We start from the raw sequence: 22,448 nt of genomic DNA, 5'->3' as shown, positions 1-22,448 counted from the left end.
GGTTCCACCGTCCGGGTCCCCGCCACGGCAGAGTCAGGGAAAGCTTCCTCTTATTGTGCACTTGTTTGTCCTAAGCCCGTTACAAGTATTGTTCGTTCATTCTACGAATATTTATTGACTGCCTATGTGCCAGGCCGACAAAGCCCCTGCACTCCTGGAGCTCATGTTCTAATGATTGGTGACAGACTGTACCAGTAACATTTGCTGTATCCGCTTTATCACATGCCGTCTCTGCATCCAGCAATCCATCCTATTTTTTGATACATTCAAAGTAAACTGGAGATGTCAGTACCTTTCATCCCTAAAAACTTTCGCCTGCTAATTGAGAACTACAAAGACTCCTCAGCAGTTAACGACTGCCCTAACCACTGCACTAAGAGACCTGACTAAACTCTAGCATGGCGTTATGCTAAGTTAATAGCCTAAGGGCGGATCTCTAGGTGGACCTAGGCCCCTTTAAAATGTCTGCCCAAGAAAGCTCAGGGGTGCCAAAAGAATTCACCATTTGTTCCAGCCAATGCCTCCCTTTTCTAGACCGCTTCCTTTTTTTTTTTTTTTTTTTGAGACAGCGTCTGGCCCTGTCACCCAGGTTGGAGTGCAGTGGTGCAATGGTGCTCACTGCTGCTTAGACCTCCTGGGCTCAAGCCATCCTCCCAACTACAGGCACACACCTCCATGCCTGGCTAATTCTATTTTATTTTTTTCAGAGACAGGGTCTCACTAAGTTCCCCAGACTGGTCTTGAACTCCCGGGCTCAAGCAGTTCGCCCACAATGGCCTCCCAAAATGCCGATATGTGTGCCATTGTGCCTGGCGTCTTTCCTTTTTATGGCCAAATAATATTCCATTGTATATATATACACCACAATTTGTTTATGCATTCATGCAGTCATGGACACGGATAGCTTCCATCTTTTAACTATTGTGAATAATTCTGCTATCAACATGGGTGTACTAATATCTGTTTGAATCCCTGCTTTCTTTTTAATTCATTTGGGTATACACTCAGAAGTGAAATTGCTGGATCATATGCTAATTCTAGTTTAATGTACTGAGAAACCACCACACCATTTTCCACAGCAAGCTGAACCGTTTTACATTCCCATCAGCAATCCACAAGGGTTCAAATTTCTCCTCATCCTTGATCTATATCTTGATAGGAGATTTGGGTGTATGGATTTGTCAAAATTATCTAATGCTAAATTTAATATTTGCACATTTTCCCTCAAAGCAAATTTCATCTTCACTAGAAAACCAAACAAAAAGAACCATAAATAAAGATTGAACTCTAGTTAATGATATTATTAAAGATAAACAGGCCGGGCGTGGTGGCTCATGCCTGTAATCCCAGCACTTTGGGAGGTCAAGGTAGGCGGATCACGAGGTCAGGAGATCAAGACCATCCTAGTTAACACAGTGAAACCCCATCTCTACTAAAAATACAAAAAATTAGCCGGGCGTGGTGCTGCACACCTGTAGTCCCAGCTACTCAGAAGGCTGAGGTGGGAGAATGGTGTGAACCCAGGAGGCGGAGCTTGCAGTGAGCCGAGATCACGCCACTGCACTCCAGCCTGGGCGACAGAGCGAGACGTAAACAAAGCCAAGCATTAAAACGGTGAAAATAGATTTTATTCAGTAACTACTGGCGGTAGGGGAAAGAGCTGAACTCCATTCTATTTGTGCAGAGGTGATTGGGCATTCCAAAGGAAGAATAAGGGAGTAGGCAGGGGAGCAAGCAGGGGCTCACTTAGAGTCTGGGAAGTGAAAAATTAAAAGGATTGGTTAGCGTAAATGTGATTAGGCCAACTGTGTCTGCTAGCTGGCAATCAGGGAAGTCAGGATTCTATTCTCCCACATAGACTGGGAGACATGAGCCCTACCTTTCTGATGATTACATTTCAAAGGAATGGATTTCAGGTCCTTGAGAAAGACATTCCTAGGATGTAGGAAATACATGGGTATATATCTCAGAGGGACAGAAGAAGGATTTGTAATTGTAAGCTTTTTAAAGTTAGTGCTCTAGAGGCGGCACACTATGACTCACACCTAATCCCAGCACTTTGGGAGGCCAAGGTGGGAGGATCACTTGAAACCAGTCTAAGCAACACAGTGAGACCCCCTTCTGTACAAAAAATTATAGGCCGGGCGCGGTGGCTCACGCCTGTAATCCCAGCACTTTGGGAGGCCGAGGCGGGCGGATCACAAGGTCAGGAGATCGAGACCACAGTGAAACCCCGTCTCTACTAAAAATACAAAAAATTAGCCGGGCGCGGTGGTGGGCGCCTGTAGTCCCAGCTACTCAGGAGGCTGAGGCAGGAGAATGGCGTGAACCCGGGAGGCGGAGCTTGCAGTGAGCCGAGATCGCGCCACTGCACTCCAGCCTGGGCGACAGCGCGAGACTCCGTCTCAAAAAAAAAAAAAAAATTATAAAAATTAGCTGGGTGTGGTGGTGCATGCCTGTAGTCCCAGCTACCTGGGAGGCTGAGGTGGGAGAATCAGTTGAGCCCCAGAGGTTGAGGCTGCAGTGAGCCATGATCCTGGCACTACACTCCAGCCTGAGTGACGGAGTGAGACTCTGTCTCAAAATAAATAAATTTTTAAAAAGGAAGGATGTTCTGACGTGCTACAACATGGATGACCCTTGAGGACATTATGCTAAATAAAATAAGGCAGTCACAAGAGGACAAAAGTATGATTTCACTTATGTAAGGTACCTGTAGTAGTCAAAATCACAGATTCAGAAAGTAGAATGGTGGTTGCCAGTGGTTGGGGAGAGGAGGGAGTTGGTGGGTAGTGTTTAATGGGTGCAGAGTTTTAGCTGGGGAAAATGAATAAGTCCTGGAGATGGATGGTGGTGATGGCTGCACAACATGAGTGTACTGAAGCCACTGAACTGTATTCTTAAATATGGTTAAATAATAAATATTATGTTCTGTATATTTTACCACAATAAAAAAATTGTGGCGCACTGCTCCTGTAATCCCAGCTACTCAGGAGGCTGAGGCATGAGAATCACGTGAACCTGGGAGGCAGAGATTGCATTGAGCCAAGATCGTGTCACTGCACTCCAGCCTGGGCAACAGAGCGAGACTCCTTCTCCAAAAAAAAAAAAAAAAAAAATTATATTGTGTGTGTGTGTGTATGTGTGTGTATATATATATATATATATTTCATTCTACAGACAAGGGTCTACTAGCCTGGCCCTGGAGGACAACTATGAACAAGACAGACAAGGGCCTGTCCCTGTGGGGCTTACAGTCGAAGGGGGAGACGGCCATGCATACTAACAAGCTGCCCTTGCCAACTGAGGTCAGTACTGTGCAGAAAAGCCGCCTGGTCCAGCCTGGCCATCCAGGAGAGGTTGCCCCAAGCAAGCACCGCATGAGTGGAAGTTTAAAGAAAAACTTTTTCAGGCAGAGGAGCAACATGTGCTAAGACCCAATGGACTCATTTTGTGACTTTACCTCCACACCTTAGTGTGAACTCCCTGAGGACTGGGCCAGGCCTGTCTGCTTCAACACCCTAAACCCAGCAGGTGTAAATGAAGGAATTGTGGGTTGCTGAACGAATGAGTGGAGAAACACCTGCCTACCTGGATCTAAAAGAAGTCTCTGCAGTTGAAGCTGAGAGACTCAGAGGGGCCATGGGCTAGGTGACATAGAGGGGTCAGCAGGGGCCATACCACTCAGGATAGGGTGTGTGAGACAGGGGAAGTCCTGCAGCAGACTGACCTTTCTAAATGGTGACTCTGGCTGCTGCCTGGAGCAGAGTGGAAGAAGGAGATCAGCCGTCTAAATGAGGGATGAGGGCGGCTTGAACTAGGTGGTGACTGGGGATGGGGAGAGAAGTTAATGGATTAGAGGGATATTCAGAGGTTGGGAGGTGGGGTAGGTGGTCAAGGAGAGTGAGGAACCCAAGATGCCACCCAGCCTTCTGGCTTGGATGCCCAGCTGGATAACGATGGCCTTCACTGGAGTGGACAACGGGGGGAAGACCTGGCTTAGTAGCGGGCTGTGGGGAGGAGGAGACAAAGGTCAGGAGTTCAATTTGGACATACCAGATGGAGGGGCTCTGGGCAAATCAAGCAGACAGTTGGCTGTGCGGGGGTGGAACTCAGAGCAGGTCTGGGCCCATGTGCTGTCCCGCTGGCACCAGCAACACAGTTACCCTCCCCATTCTCAATCAGCAGCAACCATAGCTGCTTTCTGTCCACCCTGGCCCCCATCTCCCACATGCATAGGGTAGGCCAATTTCTCCTCTTCCTCTGTACCATGAGGATAATATTAACAATAATATCTGTCTCTTGGGGGGAGTTGTGAGCAGTAAATGAATTCGGACACAAATGATGCTGAGAAGCATGACAGGCACAGGTCATAATTAGCTTTCCCCATCTCCTGTCCACCCTCCCCCTGTGCAAACATGCTTCTAGCACTTTACATGGACCAGGCTTGGTGCTAGCCATCTCTCAACAGCCCAGTCTTGAACTCATCACACCCTGGCTCAAAATATCTTAAGTATCTCCCACCCAAAAGGCTAATCACTTTCAGACCTCTGCGCCAGCTGGTCCCAACCCCCTTCCCAGCCACCTTCCCCACCCTCTTCATCAGCTCCTGCTCCCATCCCAGACACCTCCACATTCCCACAGCATACATCCCACCTGCCCATCTGCTTTTCTCTCCCTCCCTTCCCACCTTCCCCTTCCCAAGCACTGCTCTTTTTTCCAGGCATCTCATCCAGGAACCTTCTCCTAATCCCTGCGGGAGATGAGCCTCTGCCCCTCCAAATTTCTACCTCTTCAGCTTCTCATCACTCGTTGGAATTCAGTCGGCTCCCTTTGACTTGTCTGATTCCCTTTTCCCCTGACATCAGCTCACTGAACACAGCAGGACACCCAAGTTTCTGTATGGTGGCGTCCCAGTGCCTAGCATTGTGCCCAACACACTGCAGGGCTCGGTCGATACTGGCACAGGGAATAAGCAGAACTTCAAATGTACAGTGTCATGTCGATCCAGCTTCTCTCCCACAAAGACCAGAAGACAGGCCAGAAGGTGACCCTGGCCTAAGGACAATAAACTCTTCCCAGAAGCTGCTCTGTGAGACAAAGTCCAGGACAAGCAAACAGAGATCAGTGAGGGCTCTGGGCCCCCTCCTTTTCTCAGGGTCACAGCAGCCAGCACATCCCAGCCCAGGTCACAAACTGGATTGGCCAGGGGCCCTATCTGCCCAGTATGCTGTGGCTTTTGGGGAACAGGGTGGGTTTGGCCATAAAAAATAAGAAACTGCAGGTGCAAGATGGGTCTCTGGGAACTCCTATCTCTAGGATCTTCAAGTCTGCTTCTCTGTCATTACATGATGGGCTTGGGCTTCAGAGCCTGAGACACCTGGTTTGAATCCCTGTTCTGTTGCTTGGTATGGGACCAGTGTCCCAGAAATGTTGTGAGGATAAAATTACACAATAAGGGGTTTAGAGAAATGCATGACACAAATGAGTCCTCTATTATGAAAACATGTCATTCATCTTCAGCTCCCCTTTATCTGCCAGGCCTCCCTGCCCAGGTGCAAGAACAAGGAAGCTCACTTCTGTTCTTTCTAGATCTGGGTAAGAACCTCCAGAGAGATGAAACAACTGGCCTAAAGCATGGATCTCCCATCACGCCTCACCCCGACCGTCCAGACTGTCTCTGACAGAGCTAATACCAGGTTAGCACTGTGAGAATCACCAGCATGGCTGGATGTCACACACTTTCTAAGCCACCGTGTCTGCCTCCCTGGCCAAAGCATGACTGAAAAGCGTGTTGATGCTGAAAGAATTTTGAAATAGTCTGGGCAACAAAGTGAGACCCTGTTTCTTTCTTTTCTTTCTTCTTTCTTTCTTTCTTTCTTTCTTTCCTTCCTTTCTTTCTTTATCTTTCTTTCTTTCTCTTTTCTCTCTTTCTTTTTTTCTTTCTTTCTTTTTTCTTTCTTTCTTTCTTCTTTCTTTTTTCTTTCTTTCTCTCTCTCTCTTTTTCTTTTCTTTCTTTCTTTTTGGAGGCAGTCTCACTCTGTTGCCCAGGCTAGAGTGCAGTGGCACAATCTCGCCTCATTGCAACCACCACTTCCCAGGCTCAAGCTATTCTCCTGCCTCAGCCTCCCGAGTAGCTGGAACCACAGATGCGTGCCACCATGCCTGGCTAATTTTTGTATTGTTGGTAGAGATGGGGTTTCACCATGTTGCCCAGGCTGGGCTGGTACTCCTGGCCTCAAGTGATCTGCCTGCCTCAGCCTCCCAAAGTGCTGATATTACAGGCGTGAGCCACCTCACCCGACTGAAACCCTGTTTCAAGAGAAAATAAAAATGATCAGCTGGGTGTGGTGCCACATTCCTGTGGTTCCAGTTACTCAGAAGGCTGAGGTGGGTAGATCAGTTGAGTCTGGGAGGTCGAGGCTGCAGTGAGCCAAGATCGCACCACTGCACTCCAGCCTCTGCGACAGAGGGAGACCCTGTGTTTTAAAAAAAAGGCCAGGTGCGGTGGCTCAAGCCTGTAATCCTACCACTTTGAGAGGCCGAGACGGGTGGATCACAAGGTCAGGAGATAGAGACCATCCTGGCTAACACAGTGAAACCCCGTCTCTACTAAAAAATACAAAAAACTAGCCGGGCGAGGTGGCGGGCGCCTGTAGTCCCAGCTACTCGGGAGGCTGAGGCAGGAGAATGGCATAAACCCGGGAGGCAGAGCTTGCAGTGAGCGGAGATCCAGCCTCTGCACTCCAGCCTGGGCGACAGAGCGAGACTCCATCTCAAAAAAAAAAAAGGAATTTTGAAAGTAAAGCCTGGCTGGGCGCAGTAGCTCACTCCTGTAATCCCAGCACTTTGGGAGGCTGAGATGGGCAGATCACCTGAGGTTCAGGAGTTCGAGACCAGCCTGGCCAATGTGGTGAAACCCTGTCTCTACTAAAAATACAAAAATTAGCTGGGCATGGTGGTGCGCACCTGTAATCCCAGATACTTGGGAGGCTGAGGCAGGAGAATCACTTGAACCCAGGAGGCGAAGGTTGCAGTGAGCCGAGATCCTGCCATTGCACTCTAGCACTCAAGACCAAAACTCCATCTCAAAAAAAAAAGTAAAGCCTAATGAAGTTTAGAAATCCATTTTTAACTGTTGCTTCTTGTGACGTGTCACCGTGTCACTGGTGCTGCCCTGTGCCAGCCCGAGGAAGAGATGAGCCATCCGGGGGTCCTCAGAGTTCACATAGGCTAAGTGCAGTTCTACACAGAGGGACACGGTCTGGAGCCCCATCAGGAGTTTACACTGCCCAGAGCTGGTAACCCCACCCCACGCAAAAAGCTTCCACTGCCAAATTTTGATTCCTCAAATTGTGTTAGGTTGGTGCAAAAGTCATTGCAGTTTTTGTCATTAATATTTGCCTGCACCTTGTCTAATGTTTAATCCATGTTTATCCAGCACTGTATTGATTACTGGTCTGAGTGAGGTGACAGGGCAGCGGGAGCCTTAGAGCATGGATGGTGCCATGGGGCTTCGGGGACTGCTGTTGTGCGTGTACCTGGTGTCTCTCCTCGTCCTGCAGGCCATGCCTGCCCTGGGCTCAGCTACAGGCAGGTCCAAGAGCAGCGAGGTATGTGGCTAAACCCACAGGGCAGAAATAGGCAGCTGAACCTGGATGAGGCCCCGGGCGGGACACAAGACCCCCACTCCAAGGGCCAGGGCCACCCCACCACCTCCACCACTTTTGAGTGGAGAGGTGACCTCCCAGCAGCACCAAGGAGGTGAGGCTAAGGGGCAGAGGACACAGGCTACATTCCACTCCTACCCCTGAACTGAGGCTGCAGTCTCCTGAGTTTTCCTCTCACACTTGACCCTGATTTTGTTTTGCAGAAGCGACAGGCTGTGGACACCGTGAGTAAGGGTCCTGGCAAAGGGGTCTGTGACGGAGCCCTTTTTACACGCTTGCTTTTCCCAACCCCTCAGGGGTGGACCCCTCTGTCAGGGCCATAGGCAAGGGGTACTCTCCAGGGTCCTAGAAATGGGGACTTGTTCCCATCTCACCTCATGCTCCACAGCACAGTCTCAGCCAGAGAGCAGGGGTCTTCCTGGGAGGTCTGATCTGTTCTTCCGGCATCTGGGCACCATGCACTGGAGCTGAGTGCCAAGCCCCCATACCACAGGAAGTACCTCACCAACAGAGGCTCTGTCTCGGTCCACAGCTCCTTCATGTCTCACTTTAGGCTGTCGATGGCGTGTTCATCCGGAGTTTGAAAGTCAACTGCAAAGTCACCTCTCGCTTTGCCCACTATGTTGTCACCAGCCAAGTGGTCAACACTGCCAATGAAGCCAGGGAAGTGGCCTTCGACGTGGAAATCCCCAAGACAGCCTTCATCAGTGACTTTGCCATGTGCGTGCCTGCCCAACTCCCGTGCCCTCTCCCAGGGATGCCGCTTACTAGTCCCAGCCTAAGAACAAGGATCGGAGTGGCCAGATAGCGCAGAGCATCTCCTCATTCTAGAAGGGCCACAGACCAGCCCTGGCTCTGAGAGGAGGAAGAAGCCCTTTAGATCTGTGTTTGGCTCCCATCTTGGAGGCAAACTGGGGCCCATACAGCATGTTTCAGGCTAGAACCCAAGGAGCCAAGGTCAGCGTCTGAGGCTTCTTGCTGGCCTCTGACCTGGGTTGCTCACCTCATTGCCCATGGACCCCTGAGTTCCACCATGGGCAGTGGAAGGCCAGTCAGGAGGTGTCCTTATCCAAGGGCTCACATGGACAGGCCCTCTCAGGACCTGTATGGTCAGGAGGCTCATCTTTCCTGAGGGTGTCCTCCCCTCTCTGCAGTACGGCAGATGGAAACGCATTTATTGGAGACATAAAGGACAAGGTGACTGCATGGAAGCAGTACCGGAAAGCAGCTATCTCAGGAGAGAATGCCGGCCTTGTCAGGTGAGTTCTGGGCCCTGCTGGTCTCATCTCTAGGGTTGCCCTCCCCAGCCAGGACAGAGCTGACAGCTGCAAGGTGGCTTTGGTGGAGAACAGCCCAGGATGATGGAAGGGTGAGCAAACAGCTCAAACCCAGATGCCAGCACAGTGCACTGAACAGGCTGCTGTGCAGTTGCCCTTTTCCCAGATCTGCCACTGGGAGAAGTGGGCCCCCCATCTTGGGCCCTGACCCTGACCAGCCAGCTGACACTTTTGTGAGGTCCAAGGAAACCTGGGAGCAGCACTCATCTAAGAGAAATAAATTCTGAGGGCCACATGTTAAGTGACAAGGACTCACATGTCATTTACCCTCTGTCTGCTGTTGCCTGTGGTGGCACATCCAGGGCCTCGGGGAGAACTATGGAGCAATTCACCATCCACCTCACCGTCAATCCCCAGAGCAAGGTCACGTTTCAGCTGACCTATGAGGAAGTGCTGAAGAGAAAGCTTAAGCAGTATGAAATTGTCATCAAAGTCAAGCCTAAGCAGCTGGTGCATCATTTTGAGGTAGATCACAGGTCCCAGGGCAGGGCTCCTGCCCCTCTCTCTGTCATCATGGCTCCCAACACTGGTTGAGCACCCACCATGTGTCACCCAGGCCTGAGAACACAGGGACAGGGATTAACTCCTCAGGGTGAGCTCTGATGCACTCTTCTTGGGCAGGGAACTCCCTGAACTCTCTAACTTCCTCTTTATCTCTGAGCTTCGGTTTGCTCATCTGCTAAATGGGGGATTACTGTGGGTCCCAGGACCGCCACAGGGATCACAAGAAGTACTGAATGTCCAGGTAATTTTGTAAACCAGAGGCGCAGCCTGAGGGCCTGGAATTATTGCTGGCACCTAAGTAGTGGCTAAGTTGAGGGATGCAGGCATGTACACCTTCATTTGGTCAGTATCTTTGGAGAGCCTACTGAGTACCAGGCCCTGTGATCAGGGCTGGGTGGGTGCTGCACACAGTAGGTGGCCAGGACACATGTTGGCTCTTGGCTGAGACTTGGTGAGTAGGAGTCCTGGTAGAGAATTTGCTTCGGTGTGGTGTGAGCCCATAATCCCAGCTACGAGGGAGGCTGAGGCAGGAGGATGGCTTGAGCCCAGGAGTTTGAGGCCAGCCTGGGCAACAAAGCAAGATCCCATCTTAAAAAAAAAAAAAAAGAATTTGCTTCAATGGTGCAGATTGATGTGGACATCTTCGAGCCCCAGGGGATCAGCAAGCTGGATGCCCAGGCCTCTTTCCTGCCCAAGGAACTGGCAGCCCAAACTATCAAGAAGTCCTTCTCAGGAAAAAAGGTACATGGGATGGCAAAGGGGTGGTGGTGGGCCATTTGGGGACTTCTCAGCCTGCCCAACCCTTATGGAATGTCCAGCCTTAGCCGAGAAACCAGGCAGGGGCTGTGGTCTGCCCTCAGGATGAGAGAGGCTGGTGTCATGTGATTGGTGCCTAGGAGAACTCAGCAATCCTGGTTCTCAGGGCAATTTAGCAAAATCCTGCATGCTGAGGTGGGGAAGGAGCCAGCTCCAGCTCCACCACACACTGGCTGTATGGTCCAGGGTGAGTTGCTGGCTTGCTTGGGCCTCAGTGCCCTCTTTGCCTGCCTCACGCCCATGGGAGAGCATTCGGGGAAACATCCAGCACATAAGTAAACCTCATATGCTGGTGTGGTTAGGACTCCAAGCTTCAGGTTTCTTGGAAACATAAGTTTGGAAAGACCTTTGGCCTACCGAACGACTTGTCGCTTGCCACCATTTGCAGGAATCCCAGAAGCCCCGGCTCGCCCCCACCCCAGGTTCCTGGAGGAGTGTGTTGTATGGATGGGCAGTGCCCTGCTTCCTGACTTGCCCCTAACCCGAGCCGGGAACAAACCCTTTAGTTCCCACTTATGTAGAGCCTGCACCACAGTTCATTTAAAAGAAATGCTTCTTACAGTTTAGAGAGGCTTCCTTTTAAACAAAATATGACACCTCAGAGTGTTAGCAAACATGCTTGCTTTCTGTGGGGGAACAAAGGGATGGGTTCTTCTCTTCCCAAGAATTTTTCAAGGTTCTATTTTATCTTCCTTCCTTTCTCTCCTCTTCTTCCACCTCCTCCTCCTCCTCTCCTCCTCCTCCTCCTCTTCTTCTTCTTCTTCTTCGCTGCTGCTGTTTCTCTTCTTCTTCTTCTTCTTCTTCTTGTAGTCTTCTTCTTCACTACTGCTTCTCTTCTTCCTCTTCTTCTTCTTCTCTGCTGCTGCTTCTTCCTTTTGCTTCTGCTTCTTTTTGATGAGCTTAGCTTACTTTTATAACAAACAAAAATTTCTTTATAGAAAAATGTATGAAGTCCAGGAATATAGAAAGTATTGAAAAAACCATCACTAGCTTCCCCAAGCACATCACCAACTCCAACCAGACCTCAGCTTCCATCCTGGACCCTTCCTTCCAGTCTCTGTTCTTTGTCAACCTGGGCAGCTTTTATTTCCCAGCACAGTATTGTAGTGTTGACAGATGAGTTGACAGATGTCAACAGTTTGAGTTGACAGATGTCTCCCATGCTATCACATTACTGTTATTTTGTTCTTATTTATATACCCAAAGTGATGATGTCCATTGTAGAAAACCCCAATGATTCAGAAGAGTATAAGCAAGGGAATGGGTCAGCTCTCCCACCACCTACAGGTGTGTGCTCTCAACAGCTGAGTGAGTGAGTGGCCCACCAAACTCGTTTCTGTGCCCGTGCAAACACACACACACACACACACACCCCTTCTTATGTTGTCTTTGCAAACATCCTGTTTGTGGTTACACAAACCAGTAATGGCTCAGACTCTTGACGGTTCCAGGGTCACGTGCTGTTCCGTCCCACTGTGAGCCAGCAGCAGTCCTGCCCCACATGCTCTACATCCTTACTGAACGGGCATTTCAAGGTGACCTATGATGTCAGTCGAGACAAGATCTGTGACCTCCTGGTAAGCCCTGAGCTTCTGGCTGAGCACCTAGAGGATGGGCAAGGGGTGCTGTGAGAGTGGCCTCACTTGTTCTCCTCTATTTCAGGTGGCCAATAACCACTTTGCCCACTTCTTCGCCCCCCAAAACCTGACAAACATGAACAAGAATGTGGTTTTTGTGATTGACATCAGTGGCTCCATGAGAGGCCAGAAAGTGAAGCAGGTAGGCTGCAGCTTGAAACAGCGCACCCAGCAGAAGCTTCCGCAGCCCCTTTGCTCACCGCATGCCAGTTTTGCTGCCAGAGTCTGGTTTGGGATTTATCCTCCTGGTCAGAGGCAGGGTGATTTAACAGGAAATCCCAGTGGTTAGCATCTCCAGAATCAGCATCACTTCCTCACTGTGCAGTCGTGAGAAAGTGCATTCACCTCTCCTCAATGGTGAAAAATGGGACTGACAATGGTGTCCACAGGGTCATGGAGTTACCCCCTGGGGAAGTGCTTAGAAGAGGAAACCTGTGCACTACAAGTGCTGGGGGTAATTATGGTGGTCCGTGGGGAGGCATCTTATAGCAGGGAATAGCTCTCCACCCACAGGGTTTGGAGTGCTCTCTCCATGGTGCAGTAGACATGGCTGGACAAGGAGTATTCTAGAAGCACAATCCCTGGGGTCCTTTCTCTTTATCCTGCCCCTCCAGAACTCCTGATCATTTCTTTCCCCATCCTGGGTTCCTTTGCCTTCTCCACCCCCCTCATCCACCCCAAGGCCCGGCAGGATGCTCCTGTCTCGGGGTCACCTGGTTGTCCTATCTCCTCCTGCTTGTCCACTCTGTGGATCTCTGAAACGGGTATTGGAGTTGATGGAAGGTGCTGTCCTGGGACAACCCTGGGGCCCTGTCCGTCTACTGACTGTTCTGTCCTTGCAGACCAAGGAGGCACTCCTTAAAATTCTGGGGGACATGCAGCCAGGGGACTACTTTGATCTGGTTCTTTTTGGGTCTCGAGTGCAATCATGGAAGGGCTCACTGGTGCAAGCATCTGAGGCCAACCTACAAGCGGCTAAAGACTTTGTGCGGCGCTTTTCCCTGGATGAGGGTAAGGGTGGGGGTCTCAGGCCACCTTGATGTCACCTCTGTCCCTTCAGAATGAGGGCATACACTGGTCTGCTTTCTCTTCTTTGCAGCCACAAACCTGAATGGAGGTTTGCTCCAGGGAATTGAGATCTTGAACCAAGTTCAGGAAAGCCTCCCAGAACTCAGCAACCATGCCTCAATTCTCATCATGTTGACAGACGGCGATCCCACAGAGGGTAAGCACCTTGGGGGCTGCCTTGGGAGGTGGTGATCTTGTCACCTGAGACATGCAAGCTGAAGTTGGAAACCCAACCATTGGAGATGCCTTCAGGGGGTAGAAAGGCTCAGAGCAAAGTCAAGCACTTGTCTAAAAACACAATTCAGACCACAAAGTCTGTGGGAGCTCCATGGTGTACTTCTGTTCTGTGAGTTGAGAAATTGGAGCTGTTTCTAAATGACACAGGTCTGTACGAGTCCCTGGAGGATGGGCAGGATTCCACGCTTCTGTTTACGGTTTAATGAACTATTTATTTATTGCCTACTGTGTGCTAAGCTTGGGGCTAGGGACTGAAATACCAAGGGAACAAGACATATCTCTGCCCTCAAAGAGCCCAGGACCTACTCGGGGAGGGAGATCCAGGAGTAGATACTGAGGGCCCTGAAAGAACAGGGTGCTTGGGGCTGTGGAACCATAGACAAGGGACACCTGACCCTGGGGGATGTCTGGGAGGGCCTCCTGGAGGAGGTGACTCCTGAGCTCAGTCTAGAAAGAGGAGAGAGTGTCAGGAAGGAATCCTAGGCAGAAGGGGCAGCTTAAGTCATAAAAGGGGTGTGTGCACTGGCATAGCCTGCCCGGGAACTGTGGGCCTGTGCAGAACGGGGTGAAACAAGGGTGGGAAGGTCAGCAGGGTCTCGCAGGCCGTGGCAAAGGAGCCATGGCAGGGTTTCGAGCAGAATCAGACCTGCTGCTGATGGACCTACCTAGATGGGCGGGGCCTGTGAGGAGCTGTTGGTAGCTGCTGCAGTCTCCCAGGAGAGCAAGGAGGAGGTGCTATCTCAGGACGCCCGGGAGACTGGAGATGCTCTGAGATGGAAGCCTTGAGCCCCAGGGAGTGTTCCCCAGAGCCCCCTCATGCCCCACATGCCTGTGGGCCAGCATCCCATCACTACCCAGGTGTGTGGCTGCAGGGGTGACCGACCGTTCCCAAATCCTCAAGAACGTCCGCAACGCCATCCGGGGCAGGTTCCCGCTCTACAACCTGGGTTTCGGCCACAATGTGGACTTTAACTTTCTGGAGGTCATGTCCATGGAGAACAACGGACGGGCCCAGAGAATCTACGAGGACCGTGATGCCACCCAGCAGCTGCAGGTCTCCCCTCACAACCCCCTGTACCTCCAATGGCATGCCATAGGGAGCCCAGCCCTGGTGGCCATTTGCCCATCAGCCTAGATGAGCAGATAAAGCTCTGGCATAGAGTTCAAATCAGCTGCATGGGCCAGGCGTGGTGGCTCAAGCCTGTAATCCCAGCATTTTGGGAGGCCGAGGTGGGTGGATCAGGAGTTCGAGACCAGCCTGGCCAACATGGTGAAACTCCGTCTCTACTAAAAATACAAAAATTAGCCGAGTGTGTTGGTGCGTGCCTGTAATCTCAGCTACTTGAGAGGCTGAGGCAGGAGAATCAGTTGAGCCCAGGAGGTGGAGGTTGCAATGAGCTGAGATTATGCCACTGCACTCCAGCCTGGGCAACACAGTGAGACTCTGTCTCAAAAAAAAAAAAAAAAAAAAAATCAGCAGCATGACCTCGAGCCAGCTACTTGACCTCTCAGACCCTCAGATTTCTTCTCTAACTTGGGAATTCCCAACACTCCACTTTGTGGGCAGGGTTCCCATCAGGGGCCCAGGATGCTCAGCTCTAAGGCAGCAACCTCTATCCCTGCAGGGTTTCTACAGCCAGGTAGCCAAACCCCTGCTGGTGGATGTGGATTTGCAGTACCCCCAGGATGCTGTCTTGGCCCTGACCCAGAACCGCCATAAACAGTACTACGAAGGCTCAGAGATTGTGGTGGCCGGGCGCATTGCTGACAACAAACAGAGCAGCTTCAAGGCGGATGTGCGGGCCCATGGGGTAAATGGTGGGCCATGGAGGGTGGAGAGGCCAGGCAGCACCCTAGAGGCTCCAAACCCACACTGTTCCCCATTCCTGCCAACCCCCAGAGGCCTCTCTTTCCCCAGAGTAGTGCCCTCACCCCCATCATGCCACATACACCCCAGGCCTGAACATCCCTCCACACAGGCATCCTGGGGGCTGGATTGGCTGGAATGGGGCCAATATGGCCTTGATCCGTTGCAGTCCCTTGGCCCCCAGTGACCAAATGTTATTTTTCGCATCATTCATCCCAAGGTGCAAAAGAACAAGAAACCAACCTCTCCCTTCTCATTTGATAACCATTTCCTGAACACCTACTGTGTGCCAGGTTTTGTGCCATGGTGCAGTGCATGTGTGTATGTGCACCTGTGTGTGGTGGGGACAGGCATGTGAGACCTGGACCCTGCCCTCCAGAACACAGACAATGCCCTACAGTGTGGTCGAAGGTTCAGAAACTCAGGCTTTGAGTAAGGAGAGTTGAGCTGGACCCTGGTGCCACCCTGACCAGCTGGGCATCCTTGGGCAAGGGGTCCAGTTCTCTAGGCCTCAGTTTCCTTTTCTGTACCATACTGCACCAGAGCATTGTGTGGAGCAAATGGAATAATCCATATAATACCCATAGGCAGCAGCTGGTGCATAGGATGCCCTTGGGAAGTGGTGCCACAGTTAATGTAGCTGGATGGAGGAGGCACATTTGTGTGCCGTGGCAAGTTGAATGGTGCAGCCTGCCTAGAACTTGGTGGGCATTTGGAGTGGGTCATAGTGGAAACAGCTGGGTGCTTATTGGCCTCCCCCAGAGAAACTCCACAAGGCAGGGCCTAGTTCTCCCATTCCATGGGATCCCTAGGATCCGGGCCAAGCCTGGCTCGCAGAGGGTGCTTGGCAAGAATGAATGAATAGGATGAGGTGAACAGGCTCAGGAAAGCAGGTGATGCTGAGGACGAAGCTGCAGAGACCAGTTGAAATGGGCCCCTCAGAGCCCTGAGCACTAGCCAGGGGCCATGCTCATCATGGTGCACTGCCCCTCTCTGTACCTCAACTCTCAGGAGGGACAAGAATTCAGTACAACCTGCCTAGTGGATGAGGAGGAGATGAAGAAACTGCTCCGAGAGCGTGGCCACATGCTGGAGAACCACGTCGAGCGCCTCTGGGCCTACCTCACCATCCAGGAGCTGCTGGCCAAGCGGTAGGGCCCCTGCAGCTGCCCCAGGTGGGCACTGCCGACCCAGAGTCCCCTCACCCTTTGCAGGTGAGCAGAGGAGGGGTGGTTCTCGGGCAGGTAGGTCAGATTTACTTTCTTCTTCTGCTTGGCTCACTGAGTTAATATCAACCAGTCAGTCAACAGTCCGGGTGGGCCCACCAGGGCACAAGGCAGCCTGCTATTTACCCTCAGTCAGCACAGGGAGGCTCAGGGAGGTTAGACCTCTTGACCCGGATCTCACAGCTGTTCACTTCTCTGCATATCTCTGAGGCATACCCCTCAACCCCACCAAATCTCCAAGTGATCTCTGTAAGAAATCATTAAACCTGGAGGCCCCTGAAGACGTAGCTACTACACAGGATACCATGGGGGCTTAATACATATGTGTCGAATGAATGAATGAATGATTGAGTGAATGGATAGGTGAAAGGATGAGGGCCGTGCAAGTCAGGGCTTGGAGCCAGCCTCTGTCTTGAATGCAGGATGAAGGTGGACGGGGAGGAGAGGGCCAACCTGTCATCCCAGGCCCTGCGGATGTCGCTGGACTATGGGTTTGTGACCCCGCTGACCTCCATGAGCATCAGGGGCATGGCGGATCAGGACGGCCTGAAGCCCATCATCGACAAGCCCTCAGAGGGTATAGGCTGCAGGGGGCTGCAGAGGGGGAGGCCGTGGGCCAAAAACCTCTGGGGCTTTAATTCTTTTCTCTTTCCCTCCCTTCCAGATTCTCCACCTTTGGGTGAGTTTTAAATTGCATTAGTTTCAGCTCTGGGCTTCGGTGGCTGGGCAGGTGGCAGGTGCTCTGGCCCCAGGCATGCGGCTCCCTATCCTTCTTCCCCGACTCCACTCCTTCCCGTTCTTCCGTCCCCTGAGCCACCCTTCTCCACATCACCGCGAACTCCCTGCTACGCTTTGTGAGCTTTTGTGCAGGCTGAACCCCCAGCAGCCTCCACCGGTCCCCTCTTGGTGTGAGCGTATGTCTGTGAGAAGGCAGGACCCCAGGGGAGGGCTGAGACCCCTAGAGGGAGGGCTAGGTCCAGGCCTGTTGTGAACAGAGCTGCATGCCTTTCGTGTGGGGCGCCGTGGGTGACACTGCCTTCAATAATATGTCTTTGTCTTCTACAGAGATGCTGGGACCCAGGAGGAGTAAGTGGCAGCCATCCTGGCCATTCACATCTCTCCACCTCCTTGATTATTACCCAGTTGGCTTTCTTCCTCCGTTCTAGCTGTCTTCACTGCCTGTCACTGGGAATCTTTAGGACAGACCCTGGAACAGCCTGGCCTCCCCAACCTGAGGTCCCTGTGGGAGGAGACAGAGAGGGGGCCAGTTAAACATGCCAGGCCAAGCTTCTGTTCCCATGTCCCGAGAGCCAATCAAGGGCATGTGATGTTGAGTGGACATCCCTGCTTGGTGGCCTCAGGCTAACCCCACCAATGACGAAAGAGTCATCAGAGGGATCAGCAGCTCCAGGGAAGGCCTGGCTGCCCCGCTTCTAAATGCCACTCCCCTTCCCATCAGCGTTCGTGCTGTCAGCCTTGCAGCCTTCTCCTACTCGTCCCAGCTCCAATACCCAGTGGCTGCCAGACCGAGTGACCGGCGGTGAGTCCTTGGAAGGGTCTGAGGGACACACTTGTTTGGGACCCACCCTGCCTGGCGCTCTCTCTCTCTCTCTCTCTCTCTGTCTGTCTCTCTCTCTTTCTGGGACCTGCCTAGCTGAACCCCAGCCCCTGGCCAGCCCCATCTGCCCGATGTCCAATCTAACGAATTCCATGCTGTGCCCCCAGTGGACACGGACCCTCACTTCATCATCCACGTGCCCCAGAAAGAGGACGCCCTGTGCTTCAACATCAACGAGGAGCCTGGTGTGATCCTGAGCCTGGTACAGGACCCCAACACAGGTATGGCGGGCATCACGCCTCTGCCAGACAGGGCCAGGGCTCCTCTGCCCTCAACATTCAGCCACAAACAGGACTGTGGCCAAGGCCTCCACTGCCCTCTGCCTGGGCACCATCTACCTGGCTGGGCTGTGCCTGCTGCCTTCCCACCCCATCCTCCTGGCTGCATCTGCACAGGGCCAGCTTCATGGGCATGTGACTGGGGTAGGCACACGGGGACTTTTTTTTTTTTTTTTGAGACAGTCTTGCTCTGTCACCCAGGCTGGAGTACAGTGGTGTGATCTCTGCTTACTGCAACCTCTGCCTCCTGGGTTCAAGTGATTCTCTTGCCTCAGCCTCCTGAGTAGCTGGGACTACAGGGGCATGCCACCATGACTGGCTTATTTTTGTATGTTTAGTAGCGATGGGGTTTCACCATGTTGACCTGGCTGGTCTCAAACTCCTGACCTCAGGTGATCTGTCCACCTCAGCCTCCCAAAGTGCTGGGATTACAGGTGTGAGCCACCGTGCCTGGCCAGTTTAATGTTCTTCCGTTGCCGCCTTGAAACTCTTAACACTTTTTAAACAAGGGGCCCTTCCTTTTTATTTCATACTAGGTCCTGCAAATATGTCAAGGTCCTGCCCCACCTTCCCCACGAAGCACGGCTGAGCAGAGCCTCCAAGTGCCTCTCTCCCAGCAGTGCCTTGGTGATGGGGAATGGCTCCCTCTCCTTATCTCAGCCCTGCTCCCTCCCATCCCCCTACCTCCCTGGTCACTCAGCCCATCTGCAAGTGTTTGTTGTGCACCAGCGAGGGGCTGGGAATGCAGTGGGAGCCAAGATAGTCCCTGCTTTCATAGAGTTTAGGGAAGGGGAAGACAAACAGGTGAACACATTTGAGATGATCATTTCAGAGCATGAGACGTGCTGGGTTGGCAGAGTGAGAGTAGGGAGGGGGCTCTGTGGCTGCCCAGGTCAGTGGAGACCTCTGTGAAGAGGTCCCACAATGCATTTCCAGCATGATGGGAGCCTGTCCCTGTGTTAGGGGCTGGGGCCACAGAGAAGGAGCAGGCTGGGTCCTGTCCTCAGGGAGGCAAGACCTCCGTTAAGACCCAGAACCAAGAGCTGAGTATGGGATATTTGGCATGGCAGGAGGGGTGGAGAGGAAGCAGAGGTGGTGCTGTGTGTAGGACCAGACCTGGAGACCCCGAGGCAGGAGACTCTCAAAGACGGAGTGGCACAGGCAGAGCGTAGGGGCCTCTTAGGAAAGAGGCACGATCCTGCTGAGCAAAGGCAGGCAGGCCCCTTCCCAACCTGGATGCCCTCTTGCTCCACTGCAGGCTTCTCAGTGAACGGGCAGCTAATTGGCAACAAGGCCAGGAGCCCTGGGCAGCATGACGGCACGTATTTCGGGCGGCTGGGAATCGCAAACCCTGCCACGGCCTTTCAGTTGGAAGTGACTCCTCAGAACATTACGCTGAACCCCGGCTCTGGTGGGCCTGTGTTTTCCTGGAGGGACCAGGCTATGCTGCGGCAGGATGGGTAATCTGCCAGGGCCTGGGCAAGAAGTGGGGGGAGGTGTGGCCTGGGCCCAGGATGCTGCTGTCTGAGTCTGCAGGGCCCTCGTCCCTGAGCCATGTCTGTGGGTGACGCCCATGTGGCCTCTACAGACATGTCAGTCTCCATGGGCCCCCCAGTCCTCCATTTCCCTTGGTTTCTGGATATGTCCTCTGGGTCCAGACATATCCAGTCCTCTGGGCTGTATGGCATCTGTGTTCCCACCGCATCTTAGCTCTGAATGCCATCCACGTCTCCACCAAACAAAGCCAGCTCATCCTCCCAGGCCCAGCAAAGAGGCCACCTCTTCCCCTCAGCCCTCCTGCTCTCTTCCTCTGTTGAACTCCAGATTTCTCTGGGCTTCTCATTTGGCATCTGTCTTAGTCTGCGTTGTCTCATGATTTTTCCTTCCTTTACTCATTCATTCATTCAGCAAACTCTGCTGAGCACCAGGGCAATGCTGGTAGCAACGCTGGTAGCAGAGTTATAGGAAGAGGTGGGGAGAGTCTGCTGTGGAAGTCACAGGTGATGAGTAGGAGTCAGAGAACACGGACTCTGATATTAGACAGCCTGAAGTCCAAGTCCTGGCTCCTCTGCTTACCAGCGGTGCCACCTTGGTCAAGTTACTTAACCTTTCTGAGCCTTAGACTTCACAGGCTCAGAGTGAGAACTGAATGATGCAGTTTGCATAGAGGACTTAGCACAGGGCCTGGCACATTGCAAGGGCCCTATGCACAATAGCAACATGTGGAAGGGGTGTGGAACACGTAACAGCCGGCTATCTGGGGATGAAGGCCATGGGGTGGAAGCGTGGTCATAAGGGTTGGGTCCCAGATGACAAGGGCAGCCGAATGGAGAGGGATGCAGTGCAGCCGCGCTTGCCCTCACGGCCACCTGGCTCTGCAGGGTGGTGGTGACCATCAACAAGAAGAGGAACCTGGTGGTGTCTGTGGACGACGGCGGCACCTTTGAGGTTGTTCTGCACCGAGTGTGGAAGGGGAGTTCCGTCCCCCAGGACTTCCTGGGCTTCTATGTGCTGGACAGTCATCGGATGTCAGCCCGGACGCATGGGCTGCTGGGTACGGCTGGCCAGGCTGGCAGGGCTGTGGGGCAGGGTGTTGAAGCCAGAGGACGTGTGGGACCTGGGGCCACCGGTCAGCTCTATAGCTGGGCACCAGGACAGGCCCACCTCCAGTGTGTCCTCAAAGGCGCAGAGCCGTCTGAGGGGCTGTCTTGGTGAGGCTGTGAGCAAACACACAGTGAAACAAACGCTTAAGTGAGCCTGGGAGCAAGTGAAGGGCAGAGGTCTGATCGCAAAAAGAAAGGCCCAGAGGGTTCCCAGGGACCTTGTGGGTAGGGTGGGTCACTGACCACACTGCTCCTGTGTGGCCTTTCTATAGACACTGCTCTCTATGGGCACCTGCCCCTCAAACCTCTCTCCCCAGACAGATCCTGTTTTAAAAGACAGGAGGTAGGACCACCTAGAAATGTATCTACTTCTCTACGGCAAGTGAACCAAAGGTAGCTTTTCGTACTGGGACTTTTAGCAGAAACAGTCAAGCCTTGGAAAAAAAGTGGTTAAGCAAAGCTCTAAGCCGGCAGTGGGCACCTGCTGAGTGTAGAGCAGGAGCAAGTCCCCGAGACAGTAACCACCGTCTCCAATGTGCCTTTCTAGGGCAATTTTTCCACCCCATTGGTTTTGAAGTGTCTGACATCCGCCCAGGCTCCGACCCCACAAAGCCAGATGCCACGATGGTGGTGAAGAACCGCCGGCTCACGGTCACCAGGTGGGTGAGCCTGCCTGCCAAGCACGTCTGCCCTCGGCCACTTTGCAGTTCTTCCGGGTCTTCCTCCAGGTGTCACATGGGTGGGCTTCCTGGGGAGGTGCTGCCCTACTGGTCCAACGGGTGACCCCAGCTGACTTGTCTCTGCACAGGGGTTTGCAAAAGGACTACAGCAAGGACCCGCGGCATGGGGCCAAGGTGTCCTGCTGGTTCATTCACAACAATGGGGCTGGACTCATCGATGGTGCCTACACTGACTATATCATCTCCGACATCTTCTGAGCCCTCTGGCCAGCATGCCTGTCCTCCCCTGGGGCCAAGGCAGAGGAGGAGGACGACATCCTGACCTGCTGCTGAGGCTGCACCTCATTAACTAAGCTGGTTCCTTGTGTCAAAGCACCTCATGACTTCCATTAAAGAGAGACTATGTCCACCTTGAACTGGCTGATTTTGGGGAGGGAGGATGGCAGGGAGGCAGCCCAAGATGCTGCCCCTCAGATGGACTTAGGGGTTACAGCAGATCCAGGGACAGGAGAAGCAGGTCAGAGGCTGGGAAGAAAGCTCACACCATTTCCCTGCCGAGGGTTTGTAATGTCTGACAGCCAGGCTGGTATTTTCCAAAGGCAGAGACAGTCCCTGCCCAGAAGCTGTGATTTCAGGGGGCCAGGAGTGCACGCTACCATCTCCTCACGTAAATGCCTGGAATTACCCCGTCAGGGCCCCTCCCTTGGCTTGGCCTTGGGGCCCAGTCAAAACGCAACGTCGCGGGTGCAGGGAGGTGAGCCACACTTTAGAGAGCTCTGAGTGTGAACGCGAACAGGCCTCCACCACTGCTTCCCAGAGGCTTTCTGCTCTTTCTCTGCTAGTTTCTGTCCGGTTTCCACTACAAATGAGGCTCTCAAGGGACCAGATAGAACAAAGACTGGTTTTG

At 52.6% G+C, this 22,448-nt stretch overlaps 1 protein-coding gene across 3 annotated transcripts; it reads left to right on the top strand.

The window, feature by feature from the left end:
- Positions 1-7,466: 7,466 nt before the first annotated feature.
- On the top strand, positions 7,467-21,950 carry ITIH1 (inter-alpha-trypsin inhibitor heavy chain 1). Of its 3 annotated transcripts, XM_025375471.1 has the most exons (22): positions 7,467-7,613; positions 7,874-7,894; positions 8,224-8,390; positions 8,825-8,929; positions 9,310-9,472; positions 10,139-10,252; positions 11,779-11,904; positions 11,990-12,106; positions 12,807-12,975; positions 13,064-13,189; positions 14,142-14,323; positions 14,895-15,080; positions 16,148-16,287; positions 16,785-16,939; positions 17,027-17,041; positions 17,428-17,448; positions 17,822-17,902; positions 18,088-18,201; positions 19,517-19,718; positions 20,640-20,812; positions 21,409-21,520; positions 21,670-21,950. In XM_025375471.1, the coding sequence occupies exons 1-22, from the start codon at positions 7,497-7,499 to the stop codon at positions 21,797-21,799; spliced, it is 2,736 nt and encodes a 911-aa protein (XP_025231256.1). In that variant the 5' UTR covers positions 7,467-7,496; the 3' UTR covers positions 21,800-21,950. The 3 variants fall into 3 exon arrangements, with proteins under 3 accessions (XP_025231256.1, XP_025231257.1, XP_025231258.1); XM_025375472.1 differs by lacking the exons at positions 7,467-7,613; positions 7,874-7,894; positions 8,224-8,390; positions 8,825-8,929; positions 9,310-9,472 and adding an exon at positions 9,790-9,962; XM_025375473.1 differs by lacking the exons at positions 7,467-7,613; positions 7,874-7,894; positions 8,224-8,390; positions 8,825-8,929; positions 9,310-9,472 and adding an exon at positions 9,795-9,853.
- The last annotated feature ends 498 nt before the right edge of the window (positions 21,951-22,448 follow it).

The sequence above is a fragment of the Theropithecus gelada genome, chromosome 2, assembly GCF_003255815.1.
Source record: "Theropithecus gelada isolate Dixy chromosome 2, Tgel_1.0, whole genome shotgun sequence".
NCBI lineage: Eukaryota > Metazoa > Chordata > Mammalia > Primates > Cercopithecidae > Theropithecus > Theropithecus gelada.
Note: the sequence above shows the minus strand (reverse complement) of the source record. Positions and strands in the feature narration are given on the sequence as shown.